Raw genomic sequence first — 20,631 nt, 5'->3', positions numbered from 1 at the left:
TGCTTTCAAAATGACACTTTGAAACATATCTGCGTTGACTGGTTAATTATTAAAATATTTTATATTTAATAGTTATAAGTTATAACTGGTAATAAGTTATAACTTAGAGTCGTAAATAAAACAATGTCTTTTTCAGCCACACGCACAATTGACAATATTTTTTATTAAATACGCGAAAACAAAGAAAAAAATTTATATGCAAATACTTTGACCCCAAATTGAATCATTCAAATTTATAATACTTTGTGAACACAAATACGCTCAAAGTATGTATTACAAATGGCAAACTCAATTCTACAATTTTGAAAATTCTTTGGTTCACCTTTTGTGTGAGAACAACAGAATTTTGTTCGGATATAATGATATGATTTTCTTTCATTTTCAGTACTGATTACAAAACAAATAGTAAACATCAGCTCAAAATATTCGGACCATGTAATAACATGCAAACAAAACCAGCTCTGGCCAATTTTCAAATTTTATGTATTTGACTTTTTTTCATTGTATGCAGAGATATATATGCGTGTGCATATGTGTGTATAGTAAATTTATACCACGTTATAACTAATATGTAATAATTTGATATGTGTAAACATTCAAATGCAATGTTTGCTTTGTGAATGTTCAAAAACAGTTATAGCAAAAATTTTGAGCTCAAAATTGACGCTTTTAATAAAAAGTTCTATTCATAAAATAGATCGCTGGTCTATTTACAATCCGTGTTCCATTCTTTCCCATGACATTTTTGCTATTTAATTTTTACAAGTTTTATAACCGGTTATGCTAAAAATTCATTATCACGCAAATTTGTTATCCTCATTTTCCATCAAGCCCAACAATTCCACATGCAAAAAAATCAGCATCACGTAACTTATTTGTATTCCTCAATTTCCGACGAGCTCAAAAGTAAGAAAATATACCAATTATCAATTGACTGTTGAATTTGATCCGAATTTTCCGGGTTTATAAAGGAGTTACTGAAATTGGGGGGAAACTTATTGAACATGTTTCGCTTCAAAGTTGAAATCGGATACCGAAATCAATTATCTTCACAAAACAAGCCGCGTTTATCATCCAAAGCTTTGTTTAGCCGAAAAGAAAGAAAATTATAAACAAGTTGATTTGACCTTGGAAACAGCGACCAAATTTTACCTCCAAGTTTCCACAATTTGACTCCAAGATTTTATCAGATCGAAACATAACTGGAACATTTTGCGACCTTTTGACCTCTAGATTGAATAGCGACGCGTCCGCTAAATTCAGGACACTTTGTCTTGTGACCTTTAAAATCCAGTTCTCGTTACATCAAATCCGTCTATGACATTGTGACCTCACACGTGTCGTGTTTGGAATTGTTCTCAAAAAGTCTCCATCATTGATACCTCGAGTCCTAGACATTCTGACCTCAAAATAGTCCTCGACACTGTGACCTGTGCGACGTAATTTTAACATCGTGACCTCTGAACCGATGACCTACAATGAACCCTATAAACACCCCCGGGCGGACGGGTCAAAGTTTCCACAACAGACGCAAGTCCTCAATTGGGTTATCCATTTCGCCCTCTCTGACCTCTGGCATGGGTGGAGGAGGTCACGATATGTTTTTGCGACAAAGAAGTCGAATAAAAAAGCGTTCAGAACGACATCCGAGTAGAAATACCAGCCCCCCTACTGAGATCAGGTCTGATTCAGGTATGAACGAACAAATTATATTCTGTCTGATTTTTCCCGACAACTTTCACCAATCAACTGCTTTAGTCTACTTTTCCAACTAAACTGCAAAAGCATAATTGTTCCGACCTCTCTTGAGGGGGGAGGAACTATATACTCAGATGGGTTTTTTGTTCAGACAATTTTCGCCGATCGATATATTAATCGTAGAGAGTTGAGACTGTTAGCATTAGAAAGCTTGTCCAGTGTAGAATATTGAACTAAAAAGATTTTTGTTTGATTTCCGTATTTTACGGGGAGTTATCGCGGTTTAAACTTCTGAGAAAAGTAGAGTGAATTCCGTTGCTTTTATTCACATTGTCCGGAATTTTTGCATAAATTTGTTGAAATTTTTAAGAATAGTGTTATTGATTTTGTTTTCAAAGACAGAAACGCATTGTTGATTATTTTGATTTAATTTTTTTGTCAAAAATTCGATCTAAATATTTCAAAATTCAGCCTTTTTCATCAAAAACAGCACGTAATAAGCTTCTTTAGTCCACTTTGATTAAATTTGCCGGAAGTACACCCCCCAAACAACACTAATACAATCTTTGTCAACTCAAAGGGGGCTATTTCTACTGCAATGTCTGTTGAGAGAGCTCTGTAACTAGAATTTTGCCGTTTTTTGCTGACTTCACTCGTTGATTATCAAAAACGCAGAATTTAATTTTGAGTTTTTAACTAAAAAATTATCCATATTTATAACAGTCACAAAATTAATTTTTTTCTAATGAACAACAAGCATTAGCAGGTCTAGTTCTGGACTAATCTTGGACTGATACAATCCAAAATTAGTTCAGATTATAATCAGTCCGTCTTTTTTTTTTAAAAAAAAATGATTTTTTTATATTAATTAAAGAACAGAACATATCAAATCAAAGCTCAGGAGTGATAGGTCCAAATGGCTTCCTCAACAGGTTCAAAGTAATGCATTTAGTTTTTAGCTTGAAAGCTTATGGTTGTTCTGACTTTTAAAAAAAATGATTTTTGAATAAATATTGATTTAATGGACTTTTTCTTCTATTTTTTTCCTAATTTGGTCAACTTTTAGCTTAGTGTCAGCAAAGAAAATATGCTTCTCCTTTCTACTGATTTAAAGTTCAATCATTATTGTGGTTTAGGTCTTATGTTATTGTTTTTTTGGCTTCAATACCACTAGATTTCATATTTTTAAATATTTAGATATTTGCCAGTTATTCACGTTCTCTAGTTTTGTCACAATATCACATTATTGACAGTTCTCATATCACTTTATTGGCGTTCAAAATCAAGCACAACGGAACATATTAAAATCCTGAAAGATATAGATTATAGTTTTAACGGCTTCAACACTTCTTTTCTGGAGAGTTTAATTGAATTTTTTAATTTTGTCTTTAACGGTTGTTTTTACTTTGTCTGTATAGTCGAATGAAATTTCCTGTATAATAACAGGTTTCATTGGCTTTTCAAGGAAAAATAGATGATCCAATATTCTGATATTAGTAGATAGCTCATGACTTTCACGACTTTGATAACAATTGTTTTCCAAAATAAAAAAAAAACTTTTAAACTTTTCAATTTTGATATTTTTATTGTGTTTTTGTTACCTAGCCTCGTTAACTACAGGTCAAAAATGATATTTTTGGTGTCGAATGAAGGTGTCAAAAAAAATTGGTGTCACAGAATCTAATATTTTGAAAGAATTCGTTATGATTTTACTGGCTTCGACACCCGGTTTTTCACAAAAAATGTAAAAATAATTTGACTTTTGTCATAATTGACGTTCTTTTGGTAGACGCAAGACATATTCTGGATGATTTCAGGTCTTAAGGGCTTCCTTTGGACAAATATGCGAACCTATTTATTTATTTCTTTTTGTAATTAATGGCATTCATGACTTTGGAGGTAATTTTGTTTCGAAAAAACTCTAAAGTATTACTTACTTTTGCCCCTTTTTTCTATTTTGTGTACTTGTTACCTAGTCTCATTAATGAAAGACCACATACTACTTTATCGATGTCTGGAGGAGGCGCAATCGAACAAATTTTGAGTACCAATATATGGCTTTACGTCTTTGAAAACGTTTTCGGGCAAGTTTTTTTTGGAATTTTCGTTTGTGGTCGTTTTTTTTGTTCTATTTAGCCGCATTAAAATTTGAATAAGGACAGGTCTTAATGCCCTTCTATAGAAGCATTGGCAATCGTAAACCTGTGGGATAGTTTAATTGACTTCTTTTGGTTTACATTATTTTGAAGTTGAATGTTTAAGAAAAAGTAAGCGAATTTTTTAGCTTTACTGCTTTTGTTCTTTTTCTTTAATTGTTACCAAACGTTTTATGGACTGTCCCATATCTTTTCTGTTGATTTTTAAGTTATTTTATTCAGTTTTAGTTTTATCTGATGGTATGTTGACTTTGTTATTGAGTTTTGTTTTTTAAAACGGACAAAGTTTTTGATGTTGTTGTGCAACAATCAAGTCAGAGGTGAATCATGAAAAAGCCTCGACTTTGGATTTTATCGCAGCAAAAACGAGTTGCTCGTTCCCCGCAACTTAAAACCGGTATAAAAAACATTTCACACTGTCTAGAACTATTTAGTTGAATCCTTATCTACATTCTTTTACGTTTTATGGTGACTGATTCAGACCGCGAAACGCACTCTATTGATCTTTCTAGGCTCCAGAAGAAAGTCGCTTTATGTGGTGTTCAGGACAATTTTAGTCAAGACAGAAGCTATATTGATTTTCCGACAACTAAAAATTGTCGCTGACCTTCCAGAAAATGAAATGCCCATTTCCTGGTCAACAGACCGGTCAACTCTCTCCCACCAGGAAAGTTCGACAGACAAGATTCCGCTAGCTTCAAGTCTTGGAAGAATGTGCAGCAAATGGTCAACCATTTCAGTAAACGACTCGTCAAGGAGTATCTTCCGACACACTTAAAGAGGTCTAGATGGAAGATGGAGCGATAGTGACCAAACACCACTCAGAGTCAATGAAAACGTTTGGATTCTGAAAGATACAACTCCACATGGAATTTGGCCCCTTGGACGTGTTCTCGAAGTCCTGGTCGAGATGGACAATACCGTGTGGTGAAGGTGAAAACAGTTTACGTACGTACCGTCTTTGCCCTCGCACGCGTTTTTTTCCCCTAGCCCGTTTTTTCTTCACCTTTTTCGAAACGGTTCTCTAGGCAACTTGGGTTACACCCTCTTCGACGACCTGGTCAAACGTCTGTGTTGTGTTGTTGGCCCCCTCTTTCCCTTTGAGCATGTTGTGCAACAATCAAGTCAGAAGTGAATCATGAAAAAAACCTTGACTTTTGTCCTTATCGCAGCAAAAACGAGTTGCTTGTTCTTGCAACTTAGAACTGTTATAAAACTTTGCAAACTGTCTAAAACTATGTAATTGAATCCTTATCTACATTCTCTTACAGATGTAATTCATGTTTCTTGTTATTTAATTTTGCTGTTCGTCTTCACTCGTTTTCTTAATATTGGCATATGTCATCAATCTAGTGCATCATTTTTTACTTCACTGAGTTATTTGCTTTGGAAGCTTTCTTTTTGTTCATACACTATTTTTTTAAAAAATACATGGTTTTTTTGGGTTTTTTGGGATTCCCAAAAATAAATTTTCGGTTTTTCTATCTGTTCTTCATTTGATAGACAATTATGCCAAAATTTTGGATGAGCGGGGTCGGAACCTTATGCGCGATCGCACATTACCGAGCCTCCTTGTTTAATAAAGAAACAAAAAATAAAGATAAAAGATCGAAATCCATTTTTTGGCAGAAACCAAAAAAAATTTGATTGGTATTTCCCATTAAAGCAGGGCTTTACTTAGTTTACTTCTAGTCTGCCCTCTCTACTCGAAAAAAATTACCGGTTGCTTGCGTTAGAGTTCTTTCCATTAAATTAGTAAAGGAGATTGATTCTTTTCAGGAACAATATAGCTTGTCCACGAAAATCAAAAATTTTTTAACCAACCAAAGTTTTATTCCTGAAAAATTGTGACTTTTCAATACTGAAGATAATTATCAATTTGCAAAAAAATAAACAATTATTGGTAGCGTAACAAAGCAAACAAGTAGGTATCGGCATTTTTTTTTTAAAGTTTTTATATTAGATTAAATGGAAATTAGAAGAAACTATTCTAGAATAAAGTGTTGTTTTCAAATGAGCCTTCAAAAAATTTGAAGAACAACACATCGCATAAGCATTGTTCTCCCCAACTTAGTACTCCAAAAAACAATAGAAAATGAGACCATACAATTTTACAAAATATTTCAAAAAATATTCTCATATTGTCTAAATTTTACATTTTACTGAGTTTTTGTTTTGTCATATTTGAGTCGTTCTTAAAATTTTGCTGCATCCATTTATTTCTAGGATTCCAGTACACTATTTTATGTTTTTATTTTAAAAAAATATCGAATACCTATTTTAACTAGTAGGGTAATTACTATAGCGCTAAATAGAAAAAAAAATTCCAAACCCTGAAACTTTAATCGAGAACCGGAAAGCTTTGAAAAAAGAGGGAATATTAACCAATTTTATTGTTCCATCGACCATCGATTTAGATTATCACAGCGTTCAAATGATATTAATTTTGTGTGTCTCCTCAAAAAGTATCGGGCAGCCAATATCGGCTTTACAAAAAAAATATGGCTGGTATGAAGTTGATAATAACTTGAAATTCGTCAGCAACGAAAACCTTGTAGTGAGCAGAATGAATGTAACAAAGGCATTCCATGACCATAAAACTGTTTATTTCTACCGAGTGATTTTTGTTTCGAACCTCTTGAGGGGGGAGGAACTATATACTCAAATGAGTTTTTTTGTTCAGACAGTTTCGACCGATCGATATATTCATCGTACAGAGTTGTGAGTGGTATCATTGAAAAGCCCGTCCAGCGCAGAACATGGAATTAAAAAGCTTTTTTTGAATTTCGTTTTCTAGAGCGAGTTATCGTGGTTTTAATTTTTGTGAATATTAGAACAATTTGCCTTATTCTCATTCACATTTTCCTGAATTTTCGCCTAAAATTTCGTCAATTTTGCTGAAATATGTAAAAATTTTTAACAATAGTATTGATGATTTTATTTTAAAAGACAAAAATTTATTTTTAGCTACATTGATTTAAATTTTTTGGGCAACGTTTTTGGCTAAACATTTCAAATTTCAGCCTTTTTCATCAAAAATTGTCCGAAATAAGCTACTTTAGTCCAATTTGATTAAATTTACCGGAAGTACGCACCCAATAACAACAAACACAATCTTCTTAGACTACAGTGGGAGCTAAGGCTACATCCACATCCGTAGAGATTTGTCTGAAAATAACATTTTGCCGTTTTTTGCTAACCTTACTCTACGATTATCGAAAAAGCAGCATTTATTATTGGTCTCTTAACTAAAAAATTATCTAGATCTATAACATTCAAAACAATTGAGTGTTCTTAAAGGACGAACAGCATTAGATAGGCTGGTTTCCGTATAATCTTTCACTGTTACAATCCAAACATAATTCGGATTGTAATCAGTCGGTCTTTCATTTCAAAGAAAAATTTCGATCTTTTTCTTTGTTAACTAAAGAACAGAACAATTCATATAAAATCTCACTGTTGATAGGTCTAAAAAGCTTTCTAAGCATTTCCGAGTTAATGTATCTAGTTTCTGGGCCCGAGAAATTATGGTCGTTTTGAATTTAAAAATTGTTTGATTTTTAAATATACAGCAGCTTTTTGAACTTTGCGACTATTTTTTCTTTATTTGGTCAGCTTGTAGCTTAGTGTAAGCAAATAAAGACTGCTTCTTCTTGCTCTTCTTTTTTGTTTTTACTGAAATAAAATAAAATTAAACCTTTATTGCGGTATTACGCGTTAAATTATGTTTTTCTGGCCTTGATACTACTAGATTTCAATTTTTTTTATTTTTTATGCCATTTCTCACGTTTTTTTTCTCGTTTTATCCCATTAAAGACAGTCACATATTACTTCTTTAGGGTTCAAAAAAAGATTAATAGAACATATAAAAGTCTTTAGAGGCATAGATTAATGTTTAAATGGCTTCGACACACTTTTCTCGAAGAACTTTTTTTTTTCATTTGTCTTTAACTATCGTTTTCACTTTGTCTTTTAAGTCGCTTGAAATTTCTTTGATAATGGCAGGTCCTATTGATTTTCTTATGGAGGAAAAAATGTGACTATTTTCAGATTTGAAATGATATCTGATGGATTTCATAACTTTGAAAAATTTAAATTTTTGAAAAGTTTAAAATTTTTTAAACTTTTCAAAAACTAAAAAAAAATCACTCCAACTTCAAATTTTGTACATTTTTGTCTAATTGTTACCTAGCCTCGTTAATTACATGTCACATATGACAATATGGTTATCAACAGAAGGTGTACAAGTACAGAATATAATGTTTTTAAAGAACTCGTTATAAATTTACTGGCTTCGACGCGGGCTTTTCGCAAGAAAAGTAAACTAATTTTTTATTTTTGTCTATATTTGACGTTCTTTTTGTTGACGTAAGACATATTCTGAAAACATAAGTTCTCAAATGTTTCCTTTGGACGAACAATTGTACCTATTTAGTTATATATTTTTATAGCTACTGGCTTTCATGACCTTGAAAATAATTGTTTTCGAAATATACAAAAGCATTTCTTAATTCTTCTTGTTTCTATTTTTGTCTACTTCTTGCAGAGTCTAGTTAATGAGAGTTCACATACAACCTTTTTTTATTTTATCGAAGAAAGCGCAATCAAACAAATTTTTAGGGGGCGAAATATGCCTTACGGCGTTGACAGCTTTTTCTCGCAATTTTTAGTTGATTTTTTTGTTGTTGCTTTGTTGTTCTTTTTGTAACAGCATAAAAAATCGAATAGTGACAGTTCTTGATGCCCTCCTACAGAGCTATTAGAGGCATAGGTCATTGTAAAACATTTAGATGTTTTCAGTTGATATCTAATGGCTTGCATTACATGAAATCAATTGTTTTTAAAAAATTATAAGTATCAGTTTGAAAATTATAAGTATAAGTTGATTTAAAAAATCAACTCCGCTGATTTTGTTCTCCTGTCGAATTGTTACCAAGACTTACTATGGACTGGTCCCATATCTTTCCAAAAAAATACAAGTCATTTTCTTTAGTTTCAGTTTTATCTGACGCTATCTTGACTTTTTTATTAATTTTTTTAAATGGACATAAAGTTTTGGATGTAATTAAGGTTTGTTGTTGGTTTTTGATTATGTATTTTGTTTAGCCTTGCCTTCTTAATAATGGCTGAACGCATCAATCTAATGTGGTGTTTTTTATTCTACCGGATTATTTGCGTTGGAGGCAATCTTCTTGTCCATGCACCAATTTTTTTGAAAAATCCTATAATTTTTGGGTTGTTTTATCTGTTCCTCATTTGATAGACAATTATGCCAAAAATGTGATGAGCGGTGTCGGAGCTTTATGTGCGAATGCACATTACCGAGCCTCTTTGTTATTTAAAATTACAAAAATGTGTCCCAATAAAACATATTGCCGACAAAATTTTGCCGTCTCCATTCCATGCCCGGGGAGCTCCTTCCTGGGGTTTTTTCTACTTAGTTATTTTTTTTCGAAATGTATATTTTTCGAATTAATCTGTCAGCCTTCCAACCAATTCAAGGACTTGACCCGATAGGTTTTGTTGTCGCTGATTTTCAGTTTACACAAGCATGAAGTTCTGCACGACATACTTGTCATCAAACGTTTTCCTTGCGAAAAACTCCGTCTGTAAACAAAGTTTTTTCTATACAGAAAACCTAAGTCCTCCAGAATTAAAATTTGATTTTTTAAGATCAGAAGCAATTCAATAAAGATTGAAAAAAATACTGATAAAAACCACTGATTTGGAACAAACTTTTGGGATATATTTTCCACACTTTATCTAAGTCAAGATGTCCAGACCGAAGTGACCTCTTATGAGACCTTCTTCAAGTGCACGCCTGAGCATCGTGCGCTTGAATTATATAGGCTGGAAAGAAGTTTGTGCGATTAAAGGTCTTCAGAACTGACTGGAAATTATCTGATACTGGGTCTTCTCTTCTGGATAGTCTAATCAAAAGTCCCATCGGTCTGGGTTAGTTAGATGAACAAAAATCCAAACGAACAAAAATTTGACCAGCTTTGAAACCCAGGAAATTCTGATCAAAGTTGGTCTGCGCGTGGACGACAGTCGGATCAGATGTAAATTTGTTCACACGCACGCCTGATCAGACGTCACGTTGAGCACAGAAAAATACAATTGTTAAAATATCTTTCTAAACATTAAATATTTTTTAGTTGTGCTCGTTGAAACACGTTAAGCTTCCAGTGAACAGGAGGCTCGGTAATGTGCGATCGCACATAAGGTTCTGACCCCGCTCTTCCACAATTTTGCTATAATTATCTACCAAATGAGGAATAGATACAAAAACCCGAAAATTGTTTTTTTGAAATCCCAAAAACCCAAAAAAAAAACACAAAAAAAACCCAAAAAGCCCAAGTATTTTTCAAAAATATATATATATATATAAAGTATGAACAAAAAGATAGCCTCCAAAGCAAATAACTCAGTGGAGTAAAAAAAAATCACTGGATGGATGAGATGTGCCAATATTAAGAAAGCGAGTTAAGGCGAGCAGCAAAATCAAACAACAACAACAAACATTAATTACATCAAAAACTTTATGTCCGTTTTAAAAAATCAAAACTTAATAACAAAGTCATTATACCGTCCGACAGAACTGAAACTCAACAAAATAACTTATAAATCAGCTGAAAAGATATGGGACCAGTCCACAAAAAGTTCGGCAACAATTAGACAAAAACAACAACAACAGTAAAGTTAAAAAATTCGTTGTTCTTTTGAAAAACAATTAATTTCAAGAAAAAGAAAACCATTAGAAAGCAATTAAAATACCCCCAAAGGCTTACGATTAGCAATGCTTCTATAGAAGGGCATTGAGACGTATCCTTATTAAATATTTTTAGCGGCTCAAAAGAACAATATAAAGACAACAAAAAAAGTTGAATTAAAATTTGCAATAAAACACTGTCGTAGCCGTAAAGCCATGTTTTGGCCCTCAAAATATGTTCGATTGTGCCTTCTTCAAGCTCTGATGATGTATTGTAGGATTCTTCATTAATGAGACTAGGTAACAAATGGACAAAAAAGAAAAAAAAAGGCAAAATTAAAAAAGACTTTTGACTTTTTTTTGGAAACAAATCTAATTTCAAAGTCATGAAAGCCGCTAAATACAAAAACAAATAAAATGAATAAGTTCCTTTATCCATGCGAAGGATGCCCTTGAGAACTGCAATTATCCTGAATATGTCTTGCGTCTACAAAAAAACTTCAAAAATGAAAAATCAATTTAAATTATTTTTTTGTGAAAAACCGGTGCCGAAGCCAGTAAGGTCATAAGGAACTCTTGATATATTAGATTTTGTAACAGCAATCTCTTTTAACATCATACTTGACAACAATATTGTCATATTTGATCTGTAATTAATGAGACTAGGTAACAAAAAGACAAAAAAAATTGCGAAGTTAATTTCCATTTTAATTTGGAGAACAATTGTTTTCAAAGTCATGAAAGCCGTCAGCTATCTATTATGTATGAGAGTATCGGCTCATCTTATCTTCGAAAAAAGCCAATGAAACCTGTCATTGTACAGGAAATTTCTGGCGACTAAAACCACACGCTAAAAAAAGACAATTAAAGCCAAAATTAAAAGTTTCAATTAAACTATTCAGGAAAGAAGTGTCGAAGCCGTTGAAAAGATAATCTATATCTTTCAAGATTTTAAAATGTTCAAATGCCCTAATTTAAATGCCAATAATTTGATATGAAAACAGTCAATAACGTTATAATGTGACAAAACTAGAAAACGTGAAACACCGGAAAATTTCTAAAAATTTAATAAAATCTGATATCTAGTAGTGTCAAAGCCAAAAAAACTATAACTTAAGGCTTAAAAACGCAATAGAGATTGAATTTTGGGTCAATAGAAAGACGAAATAATCTTTACTTGCCGACACTTATCTACAACTTGCCCAAATTAAGGAAAAAAATAGAGGAAAACTTCATTAGGCCATTATTTATTTAAATACAAATTATTTTCAAAAGTCAAAACCACCATAAGCTTTCAAGAAGAAACAAATGCGTTAGTTTGGAGCCGCATAGTAAACCATTTATACTTATTTTTCTTGAGCTTTGATTTAATATGTTCTGCAATTTAATTAATATAAAAAAGATCAATTTTTTGAAAAAAAAGAACGACTGGTTAAAAATCGAATTCTTTATGAATTGTAAGAGTCCGAGATTGGTCCAAAACTAGCCCTGCTAATTCTTATTGTCCATTAGGAAATATTATTATTTCATTTCTTTAAAATGTCACAGATATAGATAATTTGTTAGTTAAAAACTCAAAATTAAATACAGCGTTTTTGATAATCAACGATTAAAGTTAGCAAAAAAAAAACGGCTTAGTTTTGATTACAGATCACTCACAACAGAAGTTGAAGTGGGAAAAGCCCCCTTTTAAGTCTAAAAAGATTTTATTAGTGTTATTTGAGGGTGTACTTCCGACAAATTTAATCAAAGTGGACTAAAGAAGCTTATTTGTTGCTGTTTTTGATGAAAAAGGCTGAATTTTGAAGTATTAAGCCCAAATTTTTGACAAAAAAAATAAATCAAAAAAATCAACAATGCGTTTTTGTCTTTGAAAACAAAATCAATAACACTATTCCTAAAAATTTCAACAAATTTTTGCAAAATTGACGAAAATTTATGCAAAAAGTCCGGAAAATGTGAATAAAAGCAACGGAATTCGCTCTACTTTTCTCAGAAGTTTAAACCTTGATAACTCCCTGAAAAAAAAAGAGAAATTTAAAATAATCTTTTTAATATTCTACATTCTAATGATAACAGTCTCAACTCTCTACGATTAATATATCGATCGGCGAAAATTGTCTGAAATTCTGCAAAAAATGGCGAAAATTTAGGCAAAAATTCCGGAAAATGTGAATAAAAAATACGGGATTCACTCTAATTTTCTCAGAAGTTTAAAGCCCGGCAACTCCTTGTAATAAACAAAATCTTTTTAATTGCATTTTCTACGCTTGACGAGCTTTCTAATGATACCAGTCTCAACTCTTTACGATGAATATATCGATCGGCGAAAATTGTCTGAACAAAAAAAAAACACATTTGAGTATATAGTTCCTCTCCCCTCAAGAGGGGTCGGAACAAAAACAAAAAACTAAACATTTTAGAACCCAAACATAATCTGCGTTGATTTGTTAACCATAGTCTACCAAAAAAATCTAAAATATATGGATAAATAAATAAATAAATATTAATTATAATGCTTTTGGTTCCTGCGTAATCGCAGCGGAACAGCATTAGGCCTACAGTAGCCTGTTCTCAGCTGCCCTTTTTCTTATTATTTCCTGCATTTCAGACTATTCTTTCTACGAGCAGCATTGCTCTTTTTTGGTGACTAAGGCCACTTTTTTTGCGTCTGAAACTTTCACGTGGTACCATCATTGCAGACAACATTGGTCAGGCTATGGTCAACCTGAAGCTATGGTTAAGTAAGAGCTCATCCTTACACAGACATCTTTACGCAGGCAAGGCATTGAACTCTATATCATTGGCGTTTGATTCACACACCTTACCTCTCGGCTATCACGCCAAATAATTTTGAGAGAAATGAACTATGCTGCAATTTAATGCCGGCTTATGTAAAAAATTATATCTGCTCTGATTAGAAGAAATTTCAACCTGATGATAGTCTGAAAAACAGTGCGAACGGAATTCTGATGTACGATTTAGAACTTACTTGTGTAACGATGGGTCATTTTGGTCTGGAAAGCCAAATCAGAGGTGATTCCGGGCGGAATGAAGATTAATCAGAGCTCACTTCGGTCTGGGACGGGTGGTTGAGAAAAGATTTCCGTCTTATACCAATTGCAGTCGGTTTCAATTACAGCAACCATATGTTAACTCAAGAGTCAACTAACAAGTGCAAAATGATCAAAAGTAAATTACAAATTGAAATCTTAAGAATTGCAAAACAAGAATTGCAAATCAGAAAACGCAAAAAAATAAAATGCCATTCTACAGAATTGCGTCATAACTAACTTGCTCTACGAGTCATACATTATTAATTCGTGTTCGCATATAAATGGCAATCACCCGCAAAAAAAATCAGTTTCTGTAAATTGAAATAGTTGCGACCCACGTGTTTTTAACTGGAAAAAAAGTTCAAAATGAGTATTTGCAAATATTAGATTTGTACACCTTTAAACAAGTTTTGAATAGTTTTGTGCACTTCTGTTGTTGTCTGCTGTTTCAGCAAGGAGGCTCATTAATGTGCGTTTGCACATGAAGTTCCGAACCGAGCTGATCGACATTTATCACTTAATTGTCAACCAAATGAAGAGATAACAAAAAATAGATGTTTGAGTTTTAGAAAATCGTTTCACAACTAAGCTATTAATTGAATTACATAAGGCCACGCCTCATTACAGCGCTCAAGAGATCCGCCAATGAATAAACTACAAGATAAAAACGTACAAAATAAGCAAAACTAAAAAAAATTAACGGCAAAATCTCAAAATCTAATTGTCAAAACACATTGTAAGAAACGTCAAAATGCAAACAGATAAAACTCGAACTGCAGAAATTTTCTTTTATCTTAACTATACAGCAGATGAAACCTTTCCTTAATGTGACTAGGTATCAAACAAAATGAGAAGAAATTCAACAACCTATCAACAATCTTTTAAACCATAAAGTTTCAAACGTCTTAAAAATCATTAGCTTTTAACAAAATAATTCTCAATAAGTTTACTAGAAAGTCATTATAAAACTGATAGGACGTGTCTTTCATCAGATTAAGACATAGAAAGGAACTAAAAATGCAGAAAATGTCAACAAAATACAAAAAATCTGCAAAAACACATATTATTCAAGCCATTAAAATCATTAACTATTATCTAGATATTGTTTTTTTTAGTTCAATTGTTATCTATACTAACTGAGCTAAAATAGTGCTGAACGATTATTTAATTTCACTTGGGCTTCCTTTGAAAAAAAATTGGGTTCTGTTATTACCCGAATCTGGTAAAAAAAAAACCAATATTGACAACTCACAAAACATTTTTGAAAACGCATAATATCCCACAAACAAGACATCAGTTACAACAAACTATGGAAAGTGTGAAAACCACAAAGTTTAATTTGTGGATTACATAGAACTAGGTGGGACCTTTCAATGATGACAATAAATTACAAATAGACGAAAAGAACAACAAAAACTTTACAAAAAACTAAACAAATAACAAAAAACGAATAGTATCAAAAAATTTAAGCGTATTCGCTAGGAACTTAATGCAAAAAGAAATATTATTAATTCAATCCTCAATTAGAAGCTTAAGAGACCTCTCAGCATTTGACGACTAATTAAAAAGTGTTTTTAGTCACAGAACAATTGTTTTTAGATGCAGGCAAAACTGAAAACTGATTGAATCAAATTTCGAGGAAAAACGTAAAAATCGATGGTTAAATCAATTTGTTCTTTTTAGACATCGAGTAACTTACAATATGCTCTATTTGGTTGTTAATTCAATCGATTATTGCTTCCGCATTTTCGTTAATCTCCAAATTAACAATCTTTTTTAAAATCATTAAGAATTATTATAAAAAAAGTCTTTCCAAAACAGATTTTTTAACGACGATTTCCTAATCTTAGTTGTATATCCTTATTGTAGTAAGGAGCGCTAGAAGGTATAAATTGTTTCAATAAAATTACTTTAAAAAGATGAGACTGCCACAATAAGATTTAAAAGATCTTATACTTCCTTTAAAATGAACAGTAAGATATGATGTCGATTCGACTGGCCATTTTATTGTATTTTTTTGCCTCTTCGAATTGTAGATATCGCGCTTTTCCTAATTTTAAAACAAGTTTTGATTAGTTTTGTGCACTTCTGTTGTTGTCTGCTGTTTCAGCAAGGAGGCTCATTAATGTGCGTTTGCACATGAAGTTCCGAACCGAGCTGATCGACATTTATCACTTAATTGTCAACCAAATGAAGAATTAACAAATAATAGATGTTTGAAATTTAGAACATCGTTTTACAACTAAACTATTAATTGAGTTACATAAGGCCATGCCTCATTACAGCGCTCACGAGATCCGCCAATGAATAGACTACAAGGTAAAAACGAACAAAATAAGCAAAACTAAAAATTTAACGGCAAAACCTCAAAATCTAATTGTCAAAACACATTGTAAGAAACGTCAAAATGCAAACAGATAAAACTCGAACTGCAGAAATTTTCTTTTATCTTAACTATACAGCAGATGAAACCTTTCCTCAAGGTGACTAGGTATCAAACAAAATGAGAAGAAATTCAACAATCTATCCACAATCTTTTAAACCAAAAAGTTTCAAACGTCTTAAAAATCATTAGCTTTTAACAAAATAATTCTCGATAAGTTTACCAGAAAGTCATTACAAAATTAACAGGACGTGTCTTTCATCAGTTTAAGACATAGAAAGGGACTAAAAATGCAGAAAGTCAGATAAAACTCGAACAGCAGAACTTTTCTTTTGTCTTAACTATACAGCAGATGAAACCTTTCCTCAAGGTGACTAGATATCAAACAAAATGAGAAGAAATTCAACAATCTATCCACAATCTTTTAAACCAAAAAGTTTCAAACGTCTTAAAAATCATTAGCTTTTAACAAAATAATACTCAATAAGTTTACTAGAAAGTCATTACAAAACCGATAGGACGTGTCTTTCATCAGATTAAGACATAGAAAGGAACTAAAAATGCAGAAAATGTCAACAAAATACAAAAAATCTGCAAAAACACATATTATTCAAGCCATTAAAATCATTAACTATTATCTAGATATTGTTTTTTTTAGTTCAATTGTTATCTATACTAACTGAGCTAAAATAGTGCTGAACGATTATTTAAGTTCACTTGGGCTTCCTTTGAAAACAATTGGGCTCTGTTATTACCCGAATCTGGTACAAAAAAAAGAAAAAAACCATATTGAAAACTCACAAAACATTTATGACAACGCATAATATCTCACAAACAAGACATCAGTTACAACAAAAAATGGAAAGTTTGAAATCCACAAAGTTTAAATTTTGGATTACAAGGAACTAGGTGGGACCTTTCAATGATGAGAATAAGTTACAAATAGACGAAAAGAACAACAAAGCTTTACAAAAAACTAAAGAAATAACAAAAAACGAATAGGTAAAAAAAATTGAAAACGAATAGTATCAAAAATTTTAAGCGTATTCGCTATGAACTTAATGCAAAAAGAAATTTTATTAATTCAATCTTCAATTAGAAGCTTAAGAGACTTCTAAGCATTTGACAACTAAGTAAAAAAAATAACAGCAAACTCTTCAAAAAATAAGACAAAAATGTCGAAATCATTAAAAAATAACTTTTCGGTGCAATCATTTCTAGTTTCAAGTACTTCCTGAACAACAAAATGGTTGTCTTTTCTTTAAATAAAAGACTTCAAAAAGTCAACAAATATGAACAAACATTTTCCAACCGCGAAATCTTTGAGAGACCCCGTAGTATCAACGACATTAAATTAATTAGCTTCCAACAGAGGTCGATAAATACGCTACGTTATGCCTCAATGGGAAGAGAATGCTCTTCCCATTGTCATCAGCAAGACGTCAATAAATACAGTCATCAATAAGAAATCAGAATAAGACATTAATAAAATCTATAAGACCAGTCATCAATAAGACATCATAATGAGTCTCATGACAATGAAAACAATAATAAATGTTGGCAAAAACCGAAAATTCATTTCAAAAAATGCGAGAAGAATGTGTCGAAGCCGTTCAATCCATAAAGTTTTCTCTGAAAACTTTATCCACGGTTCTTTTAACGGCTTTTCGGAGCCAACGGGATCTATCAAAATTAGGATAAAGTCATAAGATTCCAAAAGGAAACAAAATTACGATCAAAAATATTCAAAAGTTTTGGAAAAACATACAAAAACTCGTCGCATCGAAGTCATAAATCCAACAATTGAGGATAAAACAGCTAACCAGATTGAATTTTGTTGCAGTAGAAAAGAGGAAGGTCCTGTCATTACTGAGACTTACTTGGAGTTCGCAAAAACAACTTTAGGTTTCGCTAACGTTCACAAAAAAATTCAAAAAATCACTTTAGAGTATTAAAATCCATTAGCTGTCCACTAAAAGCACTAGATAGGTTCACTTAATGCTCATTAGAAGGACTAGAGCACTTTTGATCATTGCGTCTTTGACATAGGATTTCAAATATTCAGTGAAATCTCAAAAAGAAAATCAAATTTTCTCTAAAAATTGGGAACGCTCAGAGTCGATGCCAAAAAAATGAGCGATTCCGTGAAAGCCAATTTTCTGCTCATTGGGCATCACCGGACTGTGAATGAGGTTTGCCATTAACGGAACCTCGATATGAAACATGACTATTCTCTTCGTGACTTGAAAAACAAAAAATATAAACAGTTTTCTAAGTAAACAGCTCGCAATTCGAATTCGAATTTGTTTGATAGTAAATTTCTCTACGAGACCAGAACTAGTCTTTTTAATTGCTTTTATTCTATAAGGAACACCAAATTGACGCATTTTGTAGCGTGAATGGTAATTTTGAATTTAAATTTTTTGAGAAAAAATGTTAAATCGAACAAAAAATTACGCTAAAAGTGAACAAAAGTGAACGAAATATCCCGTGTTCACATGAAACGTTAAAACTCAATAACTCCTCGAAAAAAAAACGAAATTAAAAGAAAATCTTTTTGATTTCGAATTCTAAACTGGACGAGCTTTCTAATGATACCACTCACAACTCTCTACGATGAATATATCGATCGGCCAAAATTGTCTGAACAAAAAACCCATTTGAGTATATAGTTCCTCCCCCCACAAAGGGTCGGAGCAATAAAGGTCAATGCATCAAAAGTTTTTTGCAAGTGTTCATTCCCCATTTGACCATTTTCCTCTATTTTGTCTGAAGATTCAAAAAAATCTTTATCCTTCTCTCGGCACACGTAAAAACAAACCACCTGGAAACACCAACAAGGTTATTTTTTCGCCCCAGTATTTAAGAGTTTAGACTTAGCATACAGCGAAATGAGCATTTTTAAATTCTCTTACTTTACTAAATAGCCTTTAAATGAGCATCTTAATGCTCTTTTCTGCTTTTGTGTCAGTTGCTGACGTATGTAACAAATAAAAAGTTCAGAAAGTCTTTAAAAATTCCCCGGCATTTTTACGATAAGGTAAATTAATGAAATCAATTTGCATCAACAGAGTTAAAAGGTTGTTTTGTAGCATCCTATTTTGTTACTATATTGCAGTGAGTTATTTGGAAGTTTCATTTTTGGTTGTAATTTGTGATTTAAAATTCTATTGAATTTGGAATTTGGAATTTTTAATTCTGCTGATTTAAAAAAGTGTAAATTGAGTTTGACTGCACAATTGTAACTTTTACGCTTCGGAGAAGCTCTTTCTTTGCTTTTGCTAATGTTCTCTAACTGCTAAACAGTGAACATGAGTTCTCATAAATTTCGCATAATAAAATCAGGTCTCTCCAAATTTTGCAGTCTAGTATCGGAGGTGCTCTCCCTTCTCTAGGATCTTTTCAGAGAATTAGTGCACGGCAAAAACTTCAAACTATTTTTGGGAATTTCAATAAACATTGTGTTTTAAGTCATCCGACTTTTTACTTGCAAAAAAAACTCCTGAAGTGCAATTTTCTGGCTTCAATTCATTTTCTGGTTGAAGTTCTGTAAGATCATGCAGTAACTGTTAGCCTCTGATGGTTTCAATTTAAAACGCGATTTATGCGTAATCTGATGTCTGTTATATCAATTTGGTTTTTTCTTTTACTCTTCATTTTGGCGTTTGTTTTCACGCGTATCTTTTTAACTTCTGCGCAATTGAGTTTCTTATCATTATAAAAATTTATGACATGAATACAATTGTACAGCTTATTTGGTATTAAATTAACAAAAATCACAAAGCGTTCACAAAATGATAAATAATTTTGTATGTTTCTGCAAACTATGTTAAAAATGCATTGGCGAAAGCTTAAAAAGTCGTGCTGGAAAATTTTTTTAGATAACACTCGGAAAGATTATATAATTTCAGTGCTTTTCAACAATGTCAGCAACATATATCGGCATACTAATGTTTTTATGCCCATCAAAACACCTTTGAAACAATTATCCGTTTTTGCGGAACATTTGTCTAAACTCGACTACCTTTCAATTCGATGTTGACAATTTTTTCTACAGTTTTGGCAAATTATTAAGAGTCGTTATCCTCCTCCTTATTCTGCCTATTTTCAAAAATTTTTCGAAACATTAAATTTGTTCCTGTTCTTTTACCAATTAAAAACCACTACTCATTAATAGAACTCTCAGCTTTCCCATGAGTGCAGGGAAATACAATCACTGGGAAAACGAAATTCCTTCAATTCATATTTTAAAGAATCGACTGTCTCAAAGAGTAAGCATTTTAATGACTATTCATCCTACTCAACTGTTGTGTTTCAAGATCTTCATGCTTCATCCAACTTAAATCTGATTTGATAAAAGCGATTTGATGTAACTCGAAGCATATTTAGTATCTCATAAATGTCTAATATTAATTTCACAATTTATGTCGCAGAATTATAGATTTTCTTAATTCTCAATGAGTCAATTTAAGATTGCTAAATAGCTTCTTTGAAATTTGTCAACCCAAGGAATCTCGAGAACCTAAACAAAAAATGTTGAACTCAATGATTAGGCTTATGTCCGTTGTGAAGCGATACCCAGCCTGTCCAGTGAATGTCCAGTGAAGCTGGAAAAAAATAAAATCT

The 20,631-nt window shown here is 32.1% G+C and overlaps 2 protein-coding genes across 2 annotated transcripts in view; one reads left to right on the top strand and one right to left on the bottom strand.

Moving 5' to 3' along the window:
- Nucleotides 1-20,631, bottom strand: part of LOC142351437 (uncharacterized) — a 376,474-nt gene that overhangs the window by 192,096 nt on the left and 163,747 nt on the right. The window lies entirely within an intron of this gene.
- LOC142351994 (uncharacterized) overlaps nt 604-20,631 on the top strand; it is a 39,154-nt gene continuing 19,126 nt past the window's right edge. The window contains exon 1 of the mRNA XM_075404293.1: nt 604-1,692. Within this exon, the coding sequence (XP_075260408.1) occupies nt 1,479-1,692 (214 nt within the window). The 5' untranslated portion in view covers nt 604-1,478. The remainder of the gene's footprint in view (nt 1,693-20,631) is intronic.

The sequence above is a fragment of the Convolutriloba macropyga genome, chromosome 13 (genome assembly GCF_964194025.1).
Source record: "Convolutriloba macropyga chromosome 13, txConMacr16.3, whole genome shotgun sequence".
Taxonomy (NCBI): Eukaryota; Metazoa; Xenacoelomorpha; order Acoela; family Convolutidae; genus Convolutriloba; species Convolutriloba macropyga.
Note: the sequence above shows the minus strand (reverse complement) of the source record. Positions and strands in the feature narration are given on the sequence as shown.